Source organism: Pseudophryne corroboree, chromosome 1 (assembly GCF_028390025.1).
Source record: "Pseudophryne corroboree isolate aPseCor3 chromosome 1, aPseCor3.hap2, whole genome shotgun sequence".
Lineage (NCBI taxonomy): Eukaryota > Metazoa > Chordata > Amphibia > Anura > Myobatrachidae > Pseudophryne > Pseudophryne corroboree.
The window spans coordinates 101,134,806-101,157,464 of NC_086444.1; the positions used below are offsets into that span (position 1 = coordinate 101,134,806).

Here is a 22,659-nt window from a genome sequence, read left to right on the forward strand (position 1 = left end):
GTCGGCGGCGCGGCTCCGGTGACCCATCCAGGCTGTACCTGTGATCGTCCCTCTGGAGCTAGTGTCCAGTAGCCTAAGAAGCCAATCCATCCTGCACGCAGGTGAGTTCACTTCTTCTCCCCTAATTCCCTCGTTGCAGTGAGCCTGTTGCCAGCAGGACTCACTGAAAATAAAAAACCTAACAAAACTTTTACTCTAAGCAGCTCTTTAGGAGAGCCACCTAGATTGCACCCTTCTCGGCCGGGCACAAAAACCTAACTGAGGCTTGGAGGAGGGTCATAGGGGGAGGAGCCAGTGCACACCACCTGATCCTAAAGCTTTTACTTTTGTGCCCTGTCTCCTGCGGAGCCGCTATTCCCCATGGTCCTGACGGAGTCCCCAGCATCCACTACGGACTACGAGAAATAGAATTATCGGTAAGTAAATTCTTATTATTTATATATAACTTTTCTCTAATAGGACTCAAAGTGATTTTTCTCTGACGTCCTAGTGGATGCTGGGAACTCCGTAAGGACCATGGGGATAGCGGCTCCGCAGGAGACTGGGCACAAAAGTAAAGCTTTAGGACTACCTGGTGTGCACTGGCTCCTCCCCACATGACCCTCCTCCAAGCCTCAGTTAGATTTTTGTGCCCGGCCGAGAAGGGTGCACACTAGGTGGCTCTCCTGAGCTGCTTAGTGAAAAGTTTAGTTTTAGGTTTTTTATTTTCAGTGAGACCTGCTGGCAACAGGCTCACTGCATCGAGGGACTAAGGGGAGAAGAAGCGAACTCACCTGCGTGCAGAGTGGATTGGGCTTCTTAGGCTACTGGACACCATTAGCTCCAGAGGGATCGAACACAGGCCCAGCCATGGAGTCCGGTCCCAGAGCCGCGCCGCCGGCCCCCTTACAGAGCCAGAAGCAAGAAGAGGTCCGGAAAATCGGCGGCAGAAGACATCCTGTCTTCACCAAGGTAGCGCACAGCACTGCAGCTGTGCGCCATTGCTCCTCAGCACACTTCACACTTCGGTCACTGAGGGCGCAGGGCGCTAGGGGGGGGCGCCCTGAGCAGCAATAAAAACACCTTGGCTGGCGAAAATACATCACATATAGCCCCCAGGGCTATATGGATGAATTTTAACCCCTGCCAGATTACACTGAAAAACGGGAGAAAAGGCCGCCGAGAAAGGGGCGGAGCCTATCTCCTCAGCACACTGGCGCCATTTTCCCTCACAGCTCCGTTGGAGGGAAGCTCCCTGGCTCTCCCCTGCAGTCACTACACTACAGAAAGGGTTAAAAAAGAGAGGGGGGCACTAATTAGGCGCAGTATTAACAATACAGCAGCTATAAGGGGAAAAACACTTATATAAGGTTATCCCTGTATATATATAGCGCTCTGGTGTGTGCTGGCAAACTCTCCCTCTGTCTCCCCAAAGGGCTAGTGGGGCCCTGTCCTCTATCAGAGCATTCCCTGTGTGTGTGCTGTGTGTCGGTACGTTTGTGTCGACATGTATGAGGAGGAAAATGATGTGGAGGCGGAGCAAATTGCCTGTAATAGGGATGTCACCCCCTAGGGGGTCGACACCTGAGTGGTTGAACTGTTGGAAGGAATTACGTGACAGTGTCAGCTCTTTACAAAAGACAATGATTGACACAGCCAGCTACTCAGCTTGTGCCTGTCCAGACGTCTCATAGGCCGTCAGGGGCTCTAAAGCGCCCGTTACCTCAGATGGCAGATACAGACGCCGACACGGATACTGACTCCAGTGTCGACGGTGAAGAGACAAATATGACTTCCAGTAGGGCCACACGTTACATGATTGAGGCAATGAAAAATGTTTTACACATTTCTGATAATACGAGTACCACCAATAGGGGTATTATGTTCGGTGAGGAAAAACTACCTGTAGTTTTCCTGAATCTGAGAAATTAAATGAGGTGTGTGATGAAGCGTGGGTTTCCCCCGATAAAAAAACTGATAATTTCTAAAAAGTTATTGGCATTATATCCTTTCCCGCCAGAGGTTAGGGTGCGTTGGGAAACACCCCCTAGAGTGGATAAAGCGCTCACACGCTTGTCAAAACAAGGGCTCTACCCTCTCCTGAGATGGCCGCCCTTAAGGATCCTGCTGATAGAAAGCAGGAGGGTATCCTAAAAGGTATTTACACACATACTGGTGTTATACTGCGACCAGCAATCGCCTCAGCCTGGATGTGCAGTGCTGGGTTGGCGTGGTCGGATTCCCTGACTGAAAATATTGATACCCTAGATAGGGACAGTATATTATTGCCTATAGAGCATTTAAAAGATGCATTTCTATATATGTGTGATGCACAGCGGGATATTTGCCGACTGGCATCAAGAGTAAGTGCGCTGTCCATTTCTGCCAGAAGAGGGTTATGGACACGACAGTGGTCAGGTGATGCGGATTCCAAATGGCATATGGAAGTATTGCATTATAAAGGGGAGGAGTTATTTGGGGTCGGTCTTTCAGACCTGGTGGCCACGGCAACAGCTGGGAAATCCACGTTTTTACCCCAGGTCGCCTCTCAACATAAGAAGACGCCGTATTATCAGGCGCAGTCCTTTCGTTCCCATAAGGGCAAGTGGGCAAAAGGTTCCTCATTTCTGCCCGTGACAGAGGGAGAGGAAAAAGGCTGCAGAAATCAGCCAGTTCCCAGGAACAGAAGCCCTCTCCCGCCTCTGCCAAGCCCTCAGCATGACGCTGGGGCTTTACAAGCAGACAGGGAGGCAGTTTTGGAAGCCATTCACAAGCTGTATTCCCAGCAGGTGATAATCAAGGTACCCCTCCTGCAACAGGGATAGGGGTATTATTCCACACTGTTGTGGTACCGAAGCCGGACGGCTCGGTGAGACCGATTTTAAATCTAAAATCTTTGAACACTTACATACAGAGGTTCAAATTCAAGAGAAGGGGACTACATGGTGTCTCTGGACATCAAGGATGCTTACCTTCATGTCCCAATTTACCCTTCTCACCAAGGGTACCTCAGGTTTGTGGTACAGAACTGTCACTATCAGTTTCAGACGCTGCCGTTTGGATGGTCCGCGGCACCCCGGGTCTTTACCAAGGTAATGGCCGAAATGATGATACTCCTTCGAAGGAAGGGAGTTTTAGTTATCCCTTACTTGGACGATCTCCTGATAAGGGTAAGATCCAGGGAACAGTTGGAGGTCGGTGTAGCACTATCTCAGGTAGTGTTGCGACAGCACGGTTGGATTCTCAATATTCCAAAATCGCAGCTGGTTCCGACGACTCGTCTTCTGTTCCTAGGGATGATTCTGGACACAGTTCAGAAACAGGTGTTTCTCCCGGAGGAGGAAGCCAGGGAGTTATCCGAGCTAGTCAGGAACCTCCTAAAACCGAGCCAAGTCTCAGTGCATCAATGCACAAGGGTTCTGGGAAAAATGGTGGCTTCCTACGAAGCAAAGCCATTCGGCAGATTCCACGCAAGAACTTTCCAGTGGGACCTGCTGGACAAATGGTCCGGGTCGCATCTTAAGATGCATCAGCGGATAACCCGGTCACCAAGGACAAGGGTGTCCCTCCTGTGGTGGTTGCAGAGTGCTCATCTTCTAGAGGGCCGCAGATTCGGCATTCAGGACTGGGTCCTGGTGACCACGGAGGCCAGCCTGCGAGGCTGGGGAGCAGGCACACAGGGAAGAAATTTCCAGGGCTTATGGTCAAGCCTGGAGACATCACTTCACATAAATATCCTGGAGCTAAGGGCCATTTACAATGCTCTAAGCTTAGCAAGACCTCTGCTTCAAGGTCAGCCGGTGTTGATCCAGTCGGACAACATCACGGCAGTCACCCACGTAAACAGACAGGGTGGCACAAGAAGCAGTCAATGGCAGAAGCTGCAAGGATTCTTCGCTGGGCGGAAAATCATGTGATAGCACTGTCAGCAGTATTCATTCCGGGAGTGGACAACTGGGAAGCAGACTTCCTCAGCAGACACGACCTCCACCCGGGAGAGTGGGACTTCACCCAGAAGTCTTCCACATGATTATAAACCGTTGGGAAAAACCAAAGGTGGACATGATGGCGTCCCGCCTCAACAAAACACTCGACAGGTATTGCGCCAGGTCAAGGGACCCTCAGGCAATAGCTGTAGACGATCTCGTAACACCGTGGGTGTACCAGTCAGTGTATGTGTTCCCTCCTCTGCCTCTCATACCCAAGGTACTGAGAATTATAAGATGGAGAGGAGGAAGCACTATATTCGTGGCTCCGGATTGGCCAAGAAGGACTTGGTACCCGGAACTTCAAGAGATGCTCACGGAGGATCCGTGGCCTCTACCTCTAAGAAGGGACCTGCTCCAGCAAGGACCCTGTCTGTTCTAAGACTTACCGCGGCTGCGTTTGACGGCATGGCGGTTGAACGCCGGATCCTGAAGGAAAAAGGCATTCCGGATGAAGTCATCCCTATCCTGATCAAAGACAGGAAGGATGTAACCGCAAAACATTATCACCGCATTTGGCGTAAATATGTTGCGTGGTGCGAGGCCAGGAAGGCCCCTACAGAGGAATTTCAACTGGGTCGTTTCCTGCATTTCCTGCAAACAGGACTGTCTATGGGCCTAAAATTAGGGTCCATTAAGGTTCAAATTTCGGCCCTGTCGATTTTCTTCCAGAAAGAACTGGCTTCAGTTCCTGAGGTTCAGACGTTTGTCAAAGGGGTACTGCATATACAGCCTCCTTTTGTGCCTCCAGTGGCACCTTGGGATCTCAATGTAGTTTTGGGGTTCCTAAAATCACATTGGCTTGAACCACTCACCACTGTGGACTTAAAATATCTCACATGGAAAGTGGTAATGCTGTTGGCCCTGGCTTCAGCCAGGCGTGTCTCAGAATTGGCGGCTTTGTCATATAAAAGCCCTTACCTAATTTTTCATACGGACAGGGCAGAATTGAGGACTCGTCCTCAATTTCTCCCTAAGGTGGTTTCAGCGTTTCACTTGAACCAGCCTATTGTGGTACCTGCGGCTACTAGGGACTTGGAGGACTCCAAATTGCTGGACGTAGTCAGGGCCCTGAAAATATATGTTTCCAGGACGGCTGGAGTCAGAAAATCTGACTCGCTGTTTATCCTGTATGCACCCAACAAGCTGGGTGCTCCTGCTTCTAAGCAGACTATTGCTCGTTGGATTTGTAGTACAATTCAGCTTGCACATTCTGTGGCAGGCCTGCCACAGCCAAAATCTGTAAAAGCCCATTCCACACGGGAAGTGGGCTCATCTTGGGCAGCTGCCCGAGGGGTCTCTGCTTTACAACTTTGCCGAGCAGCTACTTGGTCAGGGGCAAACACGTTTGCTAAATTCTACAAATTTGATACCCTGGCTGAGGAGGACCTGGAGTTCTCTCATTCGGTGCTGCAGAGTCATCCGCACTCTCCCGCCCGTTTGGGAGCTTTGGTATAATCCCCATGGTCCTTACGGAGTTCCCAGCATCCACTAGGACGTCAGAGAAAATAAGAATTTACTTACCGATAATTCTATTTCTCATAGTCCGTAGTGGATGCTGGGCGCCCATCCCAAGTGCGGATTGTCTGCAATACTTGTACATAGTTATTGTTACAAAAATCGGGTTATTGTGGTTGTGAGCCATCTTTCCAGAGGCTCCTCTGTTATCATGCTGTTAACTGGGTTCAGATCACAGGTTGTACGGTGTGATTGGTGTGGCTGGTATGAGTCTTACCCGGGATTCATAAATCCTTCCTTATTGTGTACGCTCGTCCGGGCACAGTATCCTAACTGAGGCTTGGAGGAGGGTCATGAGGGGAGGAGCCAGTGCACACCAGGTAGTCCTAAAGCTTTACTTTTGTGCCCAGTCTCCTGCGGAGCCGCTATCCCCATGGTCCTTACGGAGTTCTCAGCATCCACTACGGACTATGAGAAATAGAATTATCGTTAAGTAAATTCTTATTTTAAATACCATGGACATAATACAGAGCATTTAAATTTGCGTAAAATACAGAAACCATGAACATCATATAAAATGTGAGGCAGCCATTGTGGGTCATTAGTTCCTAGGATTATTCAGCCTACCCACGAAGGTAACCGGTTGAGCAGCCATTTTAGGCGACTGCATAGTTTACACTGGGTAGAATAGTCAATGCCTGGAAGAGATGAAACACAAGGGGGGACCTTCAAGATAACTGATCCTTACATGATACGAGCCATGTATTCGTCCTATACATGAGTAGCAGACAAGGCAGCCATCTTGGGCGCGCTACAAAAGTTACAATGTACGAGATAAGCAATACATGGAAATTAGATATACAAATGTAAATAAATAAAAAAATTAATACACCTTTTTAATGAAAGAGACATCTATCTGTAATATCAGCAGTTTTTTTTAATCAGTCATTACAAATGTGACAGTTAAGCAATAAGGTGCTGGGGGCTACACATGAAGGCTTGGAGGCTCTATTGCCTATCATTGATCTAGAGTACAGTCACTCCAGATTGCAGATGTCATGTTTGTGTTTGCAAAAAAGAAAATAATTCAAAGCTTTATGTATAAGTAGTGCCCCCTCTAGTGGACCAACTGTACAACACATGCTGGGAGCCTCACAACAATTATGAAGTGTAAAAATGACATTGTTATATCCCAAACCACTGTGAGACAATGACCACATGTAAATAGTGTCCATGTAGGAATCATCTACTCCTGAAGTTCCCCAAGGCCTGTACCACACACATTAATACCATTCATCTTTAGCTAAGTGTCTGGCACTGTTTATACACTTCTGCATAGTTACGTGCACCTGTGACTTTTTCCTGCCATCTGATCAATGAATTAGAAAAAGTTAATTTATTTTGACTCGTGTTCTTCCCGGATTCTAAAATAAACATCCAGATATTTTCCAGACGGCCGAATAGGGCCGGCGCACGTGTAGTGCTTAATGGAAAGTGTAACTCATGAATGACTTCATTATGTTGTGATGTACCTGGAAAATGTGCAGTGCACTAGACATGTGAGATAAAATACAATAGTCCAGTCATTTACCAGCGAGTCCTTGTCCTGATTCCTTTATTCCAGGCAAACGACTGATGAGTATCTACTGTTGTAAAATACGAGGATATTATAATTCACCATGCAAAGGACCGAGGCCCCAGGCTGATTGTTTACATACCAGTTATAAAGCAGTGCATTATGGGTAGATGTCAAACCGGCTGCGCTTCTGTGCCAAATGGAAACTGCCAGGCAAACAGTGTTACGTTTCATGCAAGGGGAGACGTATCAAGCTTTAGCGAGAGATAGGGGAGATGTACCAAGATTTTGAGATAGGTAAAGTTGGGAAGTTTCTCAAAACATCAGCTTCTAACTAATTTTTCTAGCTCAGAAAGAATTCATTATTAGGTGTAAATTTACTAAAGCTTCTAAAACAGAAAATTGGTGCTGTCTATCATTTTCTAAAACGTAATAGAGAATTGAGTCAGCATTGATTGTTTGCTATGGGCAGCATAACCAATTCTCTGTTTTAGAAGCTTTAGTAAATTTTACCCCTTAGTGTTCAATCTAGCAACCTGCACCTTTAAAAACCCATACAGTTGCTCTTTACTGCCTGGGATGTTGATCTCTGCTTTGGTGCTTCTAGCACACTCTGGTTTGTGCTTCTTGCACCATAGCAGAGAGCGACACCCCAGGCAGTAAAGAGGAACTGCACAGGTGTTGAAAGGTGCAGGGTGCTAGAATGAACACTAATTACATCAACTGAATTTAGGGCAGAAAGAATTTGGCAACTGCTTCGCTGCAATTTACAAACCAAAGAGAAAAAGCGCCCCCCTTCACTAAATGCTTTTTCTCTAACGTCCTAAGTGGATGCTGGGGACTCCGTAAGGACCATGGGGATTAGCGGCTCCGCAGGAGACTGGGCACAACTAAAGAAAGCTTTAGGACTACCTGGTGTGCACTGGCTCCTCCCACTAAGACCCTCCTCCAGACCTCAGTTAGATTCTTGTGCCCGGCTGAGCTGGATGCACACTAGGGGCTCTCCTGAGCTCCTAGAAAGAAAGTATATTTAGGTTTTTTATTTTACAGTGAGATCTGCTGGCAACAGACTCACTGCAGCGAGGGACTAAGGGGAGAAGAAGCAAACCTACCTAACAGGTTGTAGTTTGGGCTTCTTAGGCTACTGGACACCATTAGCTCCAGATGGATCGACCGCAGGACCCGACCTTGGTGTTCGTTCCCGGAGCCGCGCTGCCGTCCCCCTTACAGAGCCAGAAGCATGAAGAGTCCGGAAAATCGGCGGCAGAAGACTTCGGTCTTCACCAAGGTAGCGCACAGCACTGCAGCTGTGCGCCATTGCTCCTCATGTACACCTCACACTCCGGTCACTGATGGGTGCAGGGCGCTGGGGGGGGGCGCCCTGAGGGCAATATATGACACCTTGGCTGGCAAATCTACATCATATATAGTCCTAGAGGCTATATAGATGTAAAATTACCCCTGCCAGTATTCCAGAAAAAGCGGGAGAAAGTCAGCCGAAAAAGGGGCGGGGCTTCTCCCTCAGCACACTGGCGCCATTTTCTCTTCACAGTGCAGCTGGAAGACAGCTCCCCAGGCTCTCCCCTTTAGTTTTCAGGCTCAAAGGGAAGAGAGGGGGGGCACTAAATTTAGGCGCAATATATGTATACAAGCAGCTATTTGGGGAAAAATCACATAGTGTTAATCCCTGCATTATATAGCGCTCTGGTGTGTGCTGGCATACTCTCTCTCGGTCTACCCAAAGGACTTTGTGGGGTCCTGTCCTCAGTCAGAGCATTCCCTGTGTGTGTGCGGTGTGTCGGTACGGCTGTGTCGACATGTTGGATGAGGAAGGTTACGTGGAGGCGGAGCAGAGGCCGCTAAATGGGATGTCGCCCCCTGTGGGGCCGACACCAGAGTGGATGGATAGGTGGAAGGTATTAACCGACAGTGTCAACTACTTACATAAAAGGCTGGATGACGTAACAGCTGTGGGACAGCCGGCTTCTCAGCCCGCACCTGCCCAGGCGTCTCAAAGGCCATCAGGGGCTCAAAAAACGCCCGTTACCTCAGATGGCAGACACAGATGTCGACACGGAGTCCGACTCCAGTGTCGACGAGGTTGAGACATATACACAATCCACTAGGAACATCCGTTACATGATCTCGGCAATGAAAAATGTGTTACGCATTTTCTGACATGAACCCAAGTACCACATAAAAGGGGTTTTATTTTTGGGGAGAAAAAGCAGCCAGTGTTTTGTTCCCCCATCAGATGAATGAATGAAGTGTGTAGAGAAGCGTGGTTTCCCCCGATAAGAAACTGGTAATTTCTAAAAAGTTACTGATGGCGTACCCTTTCCCGCCAGAGGATAGGTCACGTTGGGAGATATCCCTTAGGGTGGATAAGGCGCTCACACGTTTGTCAAAAGGTGACACTGCCGTCTTAGGATACGGCCACCTTGAAGGACCCTGCTGATAAAAAGTAGGAGGCGATCCTGAAGTCTGTATTTCTCTATCGTCCTAGTGGATGCTGGGGTTCCTGAAAGGACCATGGGGAATAGCGGCTCCGCAGGAGACAGGGCACAAAAAGTAAAGCTTTAGGATCAGGTGGTGTGCACTGGCTCCTCCCCCTATGACCCTCCTCCAAGCCAGTTAGATTTTGTGCCCGGCCGAGAAGGGTGCAATCTAGGTGGCTCTCCTAAAGAGCTGCTTAGGAAAGTTTAGCTTAGGTTTTTTATTTTACAGTGAGTCCTGCTGGCAACAGGATCACTGCAACGAGGGACTTAGGGGAGAAGAAGTGAACTCACCTGCGTGCAGGATGGATTGGCTTCTTGGCTACTGGACATCAGCTCCAGAGGGACGATCACAGGTACAGCCTGGATGGTCACCGGAGCCTTGCCGCCGGCCCCCTTGCAGATGCTGAAGTAAGAAGAGGTCCAGAATCGGCGGCAGAAGACTCCTCAGTCTTCTAAAGGTAGCGCACAGCACTGCAGCTGTGCGCCATTTTCCTCTCAGCACACTTCACACGGCAGTCACTGAGGGTGCAGGGCGCTGGGAGGGGGGCGCCCTGGGAGGCAAATGAATACCTATTTTGGCTAAAAATACCTCACATATAGCCTCCGGAGGCTATATGGAGATATTTAACCCCTGCCAGAATCCGTTAAGAGCGGGAGACGAGGCCGCCGAAAAAGGGGCGGGGCCTATCTCCTCAGCACACAGCGCCATTTTCCCTCACAGAAAGGCTGGAGGGAAGGCTCCCAGGCTCTCCCCTGCACTGCACTACAGAAACAGGGTTAAAACAGAGAGGGGGGGCACTAATTTGGCGATATGCTTATATATATATTAAGATGCTATAAGGGAAAACACTTATATAAGGTTGTCCCTATATAATTATAGCGTTTTTGGTGTGTGCTGGCAAACTCTCCCTCTGTCTCTCCAAAGGGCTAGTGGGTCCTGTCCTCTATCAGAGCATTCCCTGTGTGTGTGCTGTGTGTCGGTACGTGTGTGTCGACAGGTAGGAGGACGATGTTGGTGAGGAGGCGGAGCAATTGCCTGTAATGGTGATGTCACTCTCTAGGGAGTCGACACCGGAATGGATGGCTTATTTAGGAAATTACGTGATAATGTCAACACGCTGCAAGGTCGGTTGACGACATGAGACGGCCGACAAACAATTAGTACGGTCCAGACGTCTCAAAAACACCGTCAAGGGTTTTTAAAACGCCCGTTTACTTTAGTCGGTCGACACAGACACAGACAGGGACACTGAATCCAGTGTCGACGGTGAATAAACAAACGTATTCCTTATTAGGGCCACACGTTAAAGGCAATGAAGGAGGTGTTACGTATTTCTGATACTACAAGTACCACAAAAGAGGGTATTATGTGGGATGTGAAAAAACTACCATAGTTTTTCCTGAATCAGATAAATTAAATGAAGTGTGTGATGATGCGTGGGTTCCCCCCGATAGAAAATTATGGGCGGTATACCCTTTCCCGCCAGAAGTTAGGGCGCGTTGGGAAACACCCCTTAAGGTGGATAAGGCGCTCACACGCTTATCAAAACAAGTGGCGGTACCGTCTATAGATAGGGCCGTCCTCAAGGACCAGCTGACAAGGCTGGAAAATATAATAAAAAGTATATACACACATACTGGTGTTATACTGCGGCCAGCGATCGCCTCAGCCTGGATGTGCAGAGCTAGGGTGGCTTGGTCGGATTCCCTGACTAAAAATATTGATACCCTTGACAGGGACAGTATTTTATTGACTATAGAGCATTTCTATATATGCGAGATGCACAGAGGGATATTTGCACTCTGGCATCATGAATAAACGCGATGTCCATAACTGCCAGAAGATGTTATGGACACGACAGTGGTCAGGTGATGCAGATTCCAAACGGCACAGTATGGCCGTATAAAGGAAGAGGACTTGTTTGGGGTCGGTCCATCGGACCTGGTGGTCACGGCAACTGCTGGAAAATCCACCGTTTTTTTACCCTAAGTCACATCTCTGCAGAAAAAGACACCGTCTTTTCAGCCTCAGTCCTCTCGTCCCTATAAGATCATATCTGCCCAGGGATAGAGGAAAAGGAAGAAGACTGCAACAGGCAGCCTATTCCCAGGAACAGAAGCGTTCCACCGCGTCTGACAAGTTCTCAGCATGGCGCTGAGACCGTACAGGACCCCTGGATCCTACAAGTAGTATCCCGGGGGTACAGATGGGAATGTCGAGACGTTTCCCCTTCGCAGGCTCCTGAAGTCTGCTTTACCAAGTCTCCCTCCGACAAGGAGGTAGTATGGGAAAAAATTCACAAGCTGTGTTCCCAGCAGGTGACAATTAAATTACCCCTCCTACTACAGAAAAGGGGTATTATTCCACACTATATTGTGGTACTGAAGCCAGAAGGCTAGGTGAGACTTATTCTAAAGAATTTTTTTTTGAACACTTACAAAGGTTCAAATTAAGATGAAGTCACTCAGAGCAGTGATAACGAACCAGGAAGAAGGGGACTATATAGTGTCCCGGGACATCAGGGATGCTTACCTCTATGTCCCAAATTTGCCCTTCTCACTAAGGGTACCTCAGGTTCGTGGTGCAGAACTGTCACTATCCGTTTCAGACGCTGCCGTTTGGATTGTCCACGGCACCCCGGGGTCTTTACCAAGGTAATGGCCGAATTGATGATTCTTCTTCGAAGAAAAGGCGTCTTAATTATCCCTTACTTGGACGATCTCCTGATAGGGGCATAGTCCAGGGAACAGTTGGAGGTCGGAGTAGCACTATCTCGGATACTGCTACAATCAGCACGGGTGGATTCTAAATATTCCAAAATCGCAGCTGATCCCGACGACACGTCTGCTGTGCCTAGGGATGATTCTGGACACAGTCCAGAAAAAGGTGTTTCTCCCGGAAGAGAAAGCCAGGGAGTTATCCGAGCAAGTCAGGAACCTCCTAAAAACAGTGCATCATTGCACAAGGGTCCTGGTAAAAATGGTGGCTTCCTACGAAGCAATTCCATTCGGCAGATTTCACGTAAGAACTTTTCAGTGGGATCTGCTGGACAAATGGTCCGGATCGCATCTTCAGATGCATCAGCGGATAACCCAATATCCAAGGACAAGGGTGTCTCTCCTGTGGTGGTTATAGAGTGCTCATCTTCTAGAGGGCCGCAGATTCGGCATTCAGGATTGGATGCTGGTAACCACGGAGCCCAGCCTGAGAGGCTGGGGAGCAGTCACACAAGGGAAAAATTTCCAGGGAGTGTGATCAAGTATGGAGACTTTTCTCCACATAAATATACTGGAGCTAAGGGTTAATTTATAATGCTCTAAGCTTAGCAAGACCTCTGCTTCAGGGTCAGCCGGTATTGATCCAGTGGGAAAAACATCACGGCAGTCGCCCACGTAAACAGACAGGGCGACACAAGAAGCAGGAGGGCAATGGCAGAAACTGCAAGGACTTTTCGCTGGGCGGAAAATCATGTGATAACACTGTCAGCAGTTTTTCATCCCGGGAATGGAAACTGGGAAGCAGACTTCCTCAGCACGACCTCCACCCGGGAGAGTGGAAACTTCATTGAGAAGTTTTTTCCACATGATTGTAAACCGTTGGGAAATACCAAAGGTGGACATGATGGCGTCCCGTCTGAACAAAAAACGGGACAGGTATTGCGCCAGGTCAAGGGAACCTCAGGCAATAGATGTGGACGTTCTGGTAACACCGTGGGTGTACCAGTCGGTGTATGTGTTCCCTCCTCTGCTTCTCATACCTAAGGTGCTGAGAATTATAAGACGTAGAGGAGTAAGAACTATACTCATGGCTCCGGATTGGCCAAGAAGGACTTGGTACCCGGAACTTCAAGAGATGCTTACAGAGGTCTTATGGCCTCTGCCGCTAAGAAGGGACTTGCTTCAGCAAGTACCATGTCTGTTCCAAGACTTACCGCAGCTGCGTTTGTCGGCATGGCGATGGAAAGCCGGATCCTAAGGGAAAAAAGGCATTCCGGAAGAGGTCATTCCTACCCTGGTCAAAGCCAGAAAGGAGGTGACCGCACAACATTATCACCACGTGTGGCGAAAATTTGTTGCGTGGTGTGAGGCCAGGAAGGCCCCACAAAGAAATTTCAACTCGGTCGTTTCCTGCATTTCCTGCAAACAGGAGTGTCTATGGGCCTCAAATTGGGGTCCATTAAGGTTCAAATTCGGCCCTGTAAATTTTCTTCCAGAAAGAATTGGCTTCAGTTCCTGAAGTCCAGAAGTTTGTCAAGGGAGTATTGCATATACAAACCCCTTTTTTGTGCCTCCAGTGGCACTGTGGGATCTCAACGTAGTTCTGGGATTTCTCAAATCACATTGGTTTAAAACCAGTCAAATATGTGGATTTGCAGCATCTCACATAAAAAGTGATCATGCTCTTGGCCCTGGCCTGGACCAGGCGAGTGTCAAATTGGTGGTTTTTTCTCAAAAAAGCCCATATCTGTTTGTCCATTCGGACAGGGCAGAGCTGCGGACTCGTCCCCAGTTCTCTCCCTAAGGTGGTGTCAGTGTTTCACCTGAACCAGCTTATTGTGGTGCCTTGCACCTACTAGGGACTTGGAGGACTCCAAGTTGCTAGAAGTTGTCAGGGCCCTGAAAATATATTCCAGGACAGCTGGAGTCAGAAAATCTGACTCGCTGTTTATACTGTATGCACCCAACAAGTTGGGTGCGCCTGCTTCTAAGCAGTCGATTGCTCGTTGGATTTGTAACACAATTCAACTTGCACATTCTGAGGCAGGCCTGCCACAGTCTAAATCGGTTAAGGCCCATTCCACAAGGAAGGTGGGCTCATCTTGGGCGGCTGCCCGAGAGGTCTCGGCATTACAACTCTGCCGAGCAGCTCCGTGGTCAGGGGAGAACACGTTTGTAAAATTCTACAAATTTGATATCCTGGCAAAAGAGGACCTGGAGTTCTCTCATTCGGTGCTGCAGAGTCATCCGCACTCTCCCGCCCGTTTGGGAGCTTTGGTATAATCCCCATGGTCCTTTCAGGAACCCCAGCATCCACTAGGACGATAGAGAAAATAAGAATTTACTTACCGATAATTCTATTTCTCGGAGTCCGTAGTGGATGCTGGGCGCCCATCCCAAGTGCGGATTATCTGCAATACTTGTACATAGTTACAAAAATCGGGTTATTATTGTTGTGAGCCATCTTTTCAGAGGCTCCGCTGTTATCATACTGTTAACTGGGTTTAGATCACAAGTTGTACGGTGTGATTGGTGTGGCTGGTATGAGTCTTACCCGGGATTCAAAATTCCTCCCTTATTGTGTACGCTCGTCCGGGCACAGTACCTAACTGGCTTGGAGGAGGGTCATAGGGGGAGGAGCCAGTGCACACCACCTGATCCTAAAGCTTTACTTTTTGTGCCCTGTCTCCTGCGGAGCCGCTATTCCCCATGGTCCTTTCAGGAACCCCAGCATCCACTACGGACTCCGAGAAATAGAATTATCGGTAAGTAAATTCTTATTTTACACACTCAGGTTATATACTGAAACCTGCAATTGCCTCAGCATAAATAGTGCTGCTGCAGCGTGGTCTGATACCCTGTCAGATAATATTAATACGCTAAGACAGGGATAATATTTTGCTAACATTGAGCATATTTAAGACGTTGTCTTATATATATAAAGGATGCACAGAGGGATATTTGCCGGCTGGCATCCAGAATTAATGCAATGTCCATTCTGCCAGAAACCCGGCAGTGGACAGGTGATGCTGCCTTTAAAAGGCACATGGAGATTCTGCCTTATAAGGGTGAGGAATTGTTTGGGGATGGTCTCTGGGACCTCGTATCCACAGCAACAGCTGGGAAGAAAAATGTTTTACCTCCAGGTTTCCTCACAAAAGCCTAAGAAAGCACCATATTTTCAGGTACAGTCCTTTCGGCTTCAGAAAAGCAAGCGGGTCAAAGGCGCTTCCTTTCTGCACAGAGACAAGGGAAGAAGGAAAAAGCTGCACCAGTCAGCCAGTTCCCAGGATCAAATATCTTCCCTCGCTTCCTCTGAGTCCACCGCATGACGCTGGGGCTCCACAGGTGGAGACAGGTGTGGTGGGGGCGCGTCTCGGGAACTGCAGGGACCAGTGGGCTTGCCCACAGGTGGATCCCTAGGTTCTGCAAGTAGTAGTTCGAGGCGACTCCCCCTCGCCGTTGCCTCACATCAGCCTTGCCTGCTGACCTCAGAGAAAGGTAGTACTGGCGGCAATTCACAAGCTGTACTTCCAGCAGGTGAAATCAAGGTACCCCTCCTTCAACAAGGCCGGGGTTACTATTCCAAATTGTTGTGGTACCGAAACCAGACTGTTCGGTGAAACCCATTCTAAAATTGAAATCCTTGAACACTTATATACGAAGGTTCAAGTTCAAAATGGAATCGCTCAGGGCGATTATTGCAAGCCTTGAAAATTTCAGGGTATCACTGGACATCAAGGATGCTTACCTGCATGTCCCTATTTACCCTCTTCACCAGGTGTACCTCAAAATTGTGGTACAGGATTGTCATTACCAATTCCAGATGTTGCCGTTGGTCTGTCCCCGGCATCGAGGGTATTTACCAAAGTAATGGCCGAAGTACTTATCCCGTACTTGGATCTCCTTATAAAGGCGAGGTCCAGGGAGCAGTTGTTCGTCGGAGTAGCACTATCTCGGGAAGTGCTACAACAGCACGGCTGGATTCTGAATATTCCAAAGTCGCAACTGGTTCCTACGACGCGTCGACTGTTCCTGGGGTATGGTTCTGGACACAGAACAGGATAAAAAGGGTTTCTCCCTGAGGAGAAGTCCAAGGAGTTGGCGTCTCTAGACGGAGACCTCCTAATACAAATACAGGTGTCGGTGCATCAATGCACGCGAGCCTTGGGAAAGATGGTAGCTTCTTACGAAGAATTTCCATTCGCCAGGTCCCATGCAAGGATCTTCCAGTGGGATCTGTTGGACAAGTGGTCCGGGTTGCATCCTCAGATGCATCGGCGGATAACCCTGTCTCCAAGGGCCAGGGTGTCGCTGTGGTGGTGACTGCAGAGTGCTCATCTTCTAGGGGGCCGCAGATTCGGCATACAGGACTGGGTCCTGGTGACCACAGATGCCAGCCTTCAAGGCTGGGGGGCAGTCACACAGGGAAGAAACTTCCAAGGCCTATGGAAAAGTCAGGAGACTTCCCTATACATAAATGTTCTGGAACTTTACAATGCCCTAAGTCAGGCTAGATCCCTGCTTCAACACCGGCCGGTGCTGATCCAGTCAGACAACATCACGGCGGTCGCTCATGTAAACCGACAGGGCGGCACAAGAAGCAGGGTGGCGATGGCAGAAGCCACAAGGATTCTCCGATGGGCGGAAAATCATGTGTTAGCACTGTCAGCAGTGTTCATTCCCGGAGTGGACAACTGAGAAGCAGACTTTCTCAGCAGACACGACCTCCACCAGGGAGAGTGGGGACTTCATCCAGAAGTCTTCCAAATGATTGTACACCGTTGGGAAAGGCCACGGGTGGACAGGATGGCGTCCCGCCTCAAAAAAAAGCTACAAAGATATTGCGCCAGGTCAAGGGATCCTCAGGCGATAGCTGTGGACGCTCTGGTAACACCGTGGGTGTACCAGTCGGTGTATAAGTTTCCTTCTCTGCCTCTCATACCCAGGGTAATGAGAATAATAAGAAGGAGAGGAGTAAGAACTATACTCATTGTTTCGGGTGGCCAAGAAGAGCTTGGTACCCAGAACTCCAAGAAATGATCTCAGAGGACCTATGGCCTCTGCCGCTCAGACAGGACCTGCTGCAGCAGGGGGCCTGTCTGTTCCAAGACGTACCGCGGCTGCGTTTGACGGCATGGCGGTTGAACGCCGGATCCTGAAGGAAAAGGGCATTCCGGAGGAAGTTATCCCTACGCTATTTAAAGCTAGGAAAGAAGTGAACGCAAACCATTATCACCGCATATGGCGGAAATATGTTGCGTGCTGTGCGGCCAGTAAGGCCCCAAAGGAGGAATTTCAGCTCGGTCGATTTCTGCACTTCCTACAAGTCAGAGGTGACTATGGGCCTAAAATTGGGTTCCATTAAGGTCCAGATTTCGGCTCTATCGATTTTCTTCCAAAATAGAACTGGCTTCACTGCCTGAAGTTCAGACTTTTGTTAAGGGAGTGCTGCATTGTCAGCCCCCGTTTGTGCCTCCAGTGGCACCGTGGGATCTCAACGTAGTGTTGGATTTCCTGAAGTCGCATTGAGTTGAGCCACTTACATCCGTGGAGCTACAATACCTCACGTGGAAAGTGGTCATGCTGTGGGCCTTGGCGTCGGCCAGGCGTGTATCAGAATTGGCGGCTTTGTCATGCAAAAGCCCTTATCTGTATTTTATATGGATAAGGCGGAATTGAGGACTCGTTCCCAATTCCTTCCTAAGGTGGTGTTATGCACACCAGTGCCAGCAGGAAAGTACTGGTGTCAGAACTGTTATGCACTCCAGTGTCTGCAGGAATGTACTGGTGTTTGAACTGTTATGCAAAACAGATGGACTCACAGACAAACTGGGGAACACGACACAACGTACACAGAAGGTGATAGGGCAACAAAATACACACAAAGTGAACAGAGAAGCCCAGAGGCTAAGGAACTGGGTATCTCCCCTGCACTAGAACTGCTAAGATGGAAAAAGCAAGATGTTGTGTTTTAATACGTAGAGAACCCGAAATGCTGTTGCTAAGGGCAACAGCAAAACCCTAAAGGGTTACCAACGGGTGTGGCAGTAAACTCCTTGGTCAGAGATGGAACGATAGACACAAGGAGAATCTCCACAATCCTAATTCTCACCTGCAGTGCACAGGTTTTAGCTCACTGCCACTAAACTGACCCCTGACACCTAGCACAGTGAGACAGGATTAGACAGGCAAGTCTTAGAATACAGCCGCAAACTTGCCAAGTTCACAGAGCAGCAACAGAACCCCAGCAAGCTAAACGACTGACTCCAGTCTTACTGTTAGGTCTGGATTGGCAGAGTGCAATACCAAATTCCCAGGCCTATTTGCAGTAAGCAACAAACAAATACAAAGCTACACAGTACTGGCTAACTTTCATGAACTGACTAACCAACAAAGATTCAGCAGCATCTGCTTACCCTGAAAAGAGGCCTTATAAAGCAGGTGCTGTCCACGCCCCACTCAGACCTCACAGACTGTGAGCACAAAAACCAGCACCGGATCCCCTGCCGTGCACAGAGCCTATAACCACTGCACAGCAAAAGACCCGAACCGGAGTATCAGCTGCGCTCAGGTTACTCCACTAGCACTTGTCTCCCGGTTGCCATGACGACGTGGCAGCACAGGGCAGGAGACCCTAACAGGTGGTAGCAGTTTTTCATGTGAACCAACCTATTGTGGTGCCTGCGGCTACTTGGGACTTGGAGGATTCCAAGTTTCTGGACGTAGTCAGGGCCCTGAAAAGTATATGTTTCCAGGACGGCTGGAGTCAGGAAAACTGACTCGCTATTTATCCTGTATGCACCCAACAAGCTGGGTGCTCCTGCTTCTAAGCAGACTATTGCTCGCTGGATCTGTAGCACGATTCAACTTGCACATTCTGCGGCTGGACTGCCGCACCCTAAATCTGTGAAAGCCCATTCCACGAGGAAAGTGGGCTCTTCTTGGGCGGCTGCCCCGAGGGGTCTCGGCTTTACAAATTTGCCGAGCTGTTACTTGGTCGGGTTCAAACACTCTTGCAAGAGTCTACAAGTTTGATACCCTGGCTGAGGAGGACCTAGAGTTTGCTCATTCGGTGCTGCAGAGTCATCCGCACTCTCCCGCCCGTTTGGGAGCTTTGGTATAATCCCCATGGTCCTTACAGAGTCCCCAGCATCCACTTAGGACGTTAGAGAAAATAAGATTTTACTCACCGGTAAATCTGTTTCTCGTAGTCCGTAGTGGATGCTGGGCGCCCAGCCCAAGTGCGGATTGTCTGCAATACTTGTATATAGTTATTGCCTAACTAAAGGGTTATTGTTGAGCCATCTGTTGAGAGGCTCAGTTGTTATCATACTGTTAACTGGGTATAGTATCACGAGTTATACGGTGTGATTGGTGTGGCTGGTATGAATCTTACCCGGGATTCAAAATCCTTCCTTATTGTGTCAGCTCTTCCGGGCACAGTATCCTAACTGAGGTCTGGAGGAGGGTCTTAGTGGAAGGAGCCAGTGCACACCAGGTAGTCCTAAAGCTTTCTTTAGTTGTGCCCAGTCTCCTGCGGAACCGCTAATCCCCATGGTCCTTACGGAGTCCCCAGCATCCACTACGGACTACGAGAAATAGATTTACCGGTGAGTAAAATCTTATTTTCTATGGGTAAAAATTAATGACTTTTATGTGCTACTCTTCAACAACCTGACCACTTATAAAAATTCAGCGACCTTATTGCACATCTATGTCACACACCCTATCAAATGACCCCTCAACCATCAAAAACGGTGTCCTCATTGCGGAGTAATTGCTCTCACAAACAAATTGCTTAGTCGATTTATATAGATTGTAGTAAATTTCAGGGATGACCCTAATGGTCCCATTGCCTTGCACTGTCTGATGTCTGAGGAAGGCTTAAGACATGTAATAATTCTTGCATCTCTCTCTCCCACATGAAAACACAGAAAAAAATAATTCCCCACTGATAAATCTTTGGCCAATCTCAAGCATTATTGACACGATTGGCTAATTTAAAGGGGTTGTCCGCACCGTCTCTTAACAAAGTTGTATGGGTTGTCTTACTGGCCAATTCTAGTATACGTGACTTGCGCTGTGCACATAAACGCAGTTAACGTAAAGGTTGCATGCTCATCTTTGCTCACACCTCCATGGAGACCCAAGCAGAAATGATGAAGAGATACCTCAGAGCCGTTCATGTGGAACCTCATGTGTGTAGTTAAATCCTCCCCTTAGAGTCACACTGTCAGGTATTCCCTGCTAAGGAGAGAACCAAAAAGCAGTAAATGTGTTTGGCAGAGGACCTGGCTTTATGCAAGTGCTGGCATTCTGCCATATATATAACGTGGCATTGGCCCAGGGGAAGAAGCCCACCGAAGTGCTTTTCTTGGGAAAGGAAGGGATTAAGTAAAATTTCACATAAAGTTCATGTTAAGAAGGATCTCTCACGTCTGCCTTGATTGGCTAGTAATTGACATTCAGTTTTATGTTGATCTGTTAAACAATACTTCTCATTGGACGATTGATTCTGGGAGGTTTGGTTCAGATAAGTGGTATTGTTCTATATGGTGGTGCCATAATCCTAATAATAAACTGTCCTTTACCTGTCATGTAGGTTCTTATTATTGGAGGCGGTGTCGCTGGCCTGGCTGCTGCAGGAGCCGCTAAGTCTATGGGAGCAATCGTCCGTGGATTTGACACCAGGTACATCTCATACCGTATGAGGAAACGCCACATGGTCATTGTTTTTGTGGGAGCGATTTGTGTAGATGTTGCTGTAGTTGAGTAAAGTCACAGTCTGATCATTTCATGTAATGGGAATCGATCATCTGTAGTTGGAGCTGACACCTCATAAATAATGTATCTGTTAATTTGAAAAGAGAGAGAGTAAAAAAAGGAGAGGAAGCTAGCGGGTGCTACATGCAGCTTACCTTATGCAGGCCATACATCAGACGGGCAATTTCCTGATTCCTTAATGCCGATCCATTCCTCCAGGGAATCGGGGAACAAACTGCATGTCAAAAATCCCAGACTCGTCCGTCCTGATCAATTTTTTAGTCGTAACCGAGGATTTCCAACGTTTTGGTATTCCCCAATCCCCTGACCCGGGCGTCAGAAAAATAAGGAAATTCCCCCAGTTCTACCCTGATGTATGATCCCCTTAGGGGAGAAAAAAGGTGAATGGCCTGGCTGTCTGCCTGTCCCCTGGTAACAAGGGAGAAGAGGAGGAGGTAATGTCAGCAGTGGGTTGTCCAACTATCAAATGAATGCTTTAAAAGGGTATCCTTAATATCCCTGTAGGTCACTTAAGACTAATGCAGATCACATATACAGCAGCTCATCGGGCCACATGACTTGATCTCCAAGTTACGGATCAGTGTCCAACACGTAGACTTCCAAACTGGACAAGATCCCGCTACCCGGAGCACATCCCGAGCAGCTAGCTTTCTTCCAGCGGCACTTAGTGTGGTTGGACGCTGTCTGCACACATAGGGAGAATTTTCCACCAACGACCCACAATATAATGATCAGTTTAGCTTAGTGTCGCCATGGGGTTTGTTTTTATAGTCCAGACATTGCTTATAGTTCCGCAGTTACCCAGTAATGATACTGAGATCTTTAAATAATTGGTGCATCCTATTTTTAAAATTGTAGTCAACTTATATTATTTTAACGGTTCTGTATTTTAAGGTAGTGTCTTGTTATTAGTGTTGCAAATATAACGTTACAGTTCCTTGTTTTATTCACTTGTAATCCTCGTGTGCTGGTCCACAGTGCCTCCTACAGGAGTCATGCCCAGCCGCTACTTCTCGTGGTGGTTTCTCTAGCTCTTACAGGCTGGCTCATGATAGTTAAGGTGTACAGTAGGCAACGCTATCAGCTAATTACTGGTCGTGAGCTGCCTATCTGTTAATGGCTTGGGGGGAGACTGATGGCAAAAAGCTACGGAGGTTACAAGTGCTGCTTCACGTGAACTACGCGATTTGCCCATTTAAATGAAAGCAGCATTTAGAGAACATAAGTGACATTAAACGTGCTCCTGTGCTGGTCTGCGCTTAGGTCACGTGTTAAACTCTACGTGGTTTGTGGTCTTGCAGCTTGTGTGGTGCCTTTGACTTGTGATATGCCGACTGCTGTCCTCTGTATATATTATAGGGCTGCGGCTCTGGAGCAGTTTAAGTCTCTTGGGGCGGAACCTCTGGAGGTGGATTTGAAGGAATCCGGAGAAGGAACTGGTGGTTATGCCAAGGAAATGTCCAAGGAGTTTATCGACGCTGAGATGAAGCTTTTTACCAAACAGTGCCAGGATGTGGACATCATCATCACCACTGCCCTCATTCCTGGTATGAAGTCTGAGGACAAAAGGCGTATACTCTCTCCTGCTTCTGAAACGTACACTACACTGTTATAAATGACTACGGCAGCATATAAAACCCCCTGCCAATATAAGGAT

General features: G+C 48.3%; 1 protein-coding gene across 1 annotated transcript in view; it reads left to right on the forward strand.

The window, feature by feature from the left end:
• NNT (nicotinamide nucleotide transhydrogenase) overlaps positions 1–22,659 on the forward strand; it is a 227,709-nt gene that overhangs the window by 73,685 nt on the left and 131,365 nt on the right. The window contains exons 6-7 of the mRNA XM_063961809.1: positions 20,821–20,909; positions 22,362–22,549. Coding sequence (XP_063817879.1) covers positions 20,821–20,909; positions 22,362–22,549 — 277 coding nt within the window. The remainder of the gene's footprint in view (positions 1–20,820; positions 20,910–22,361; positions 22,550–22,659) is intronic.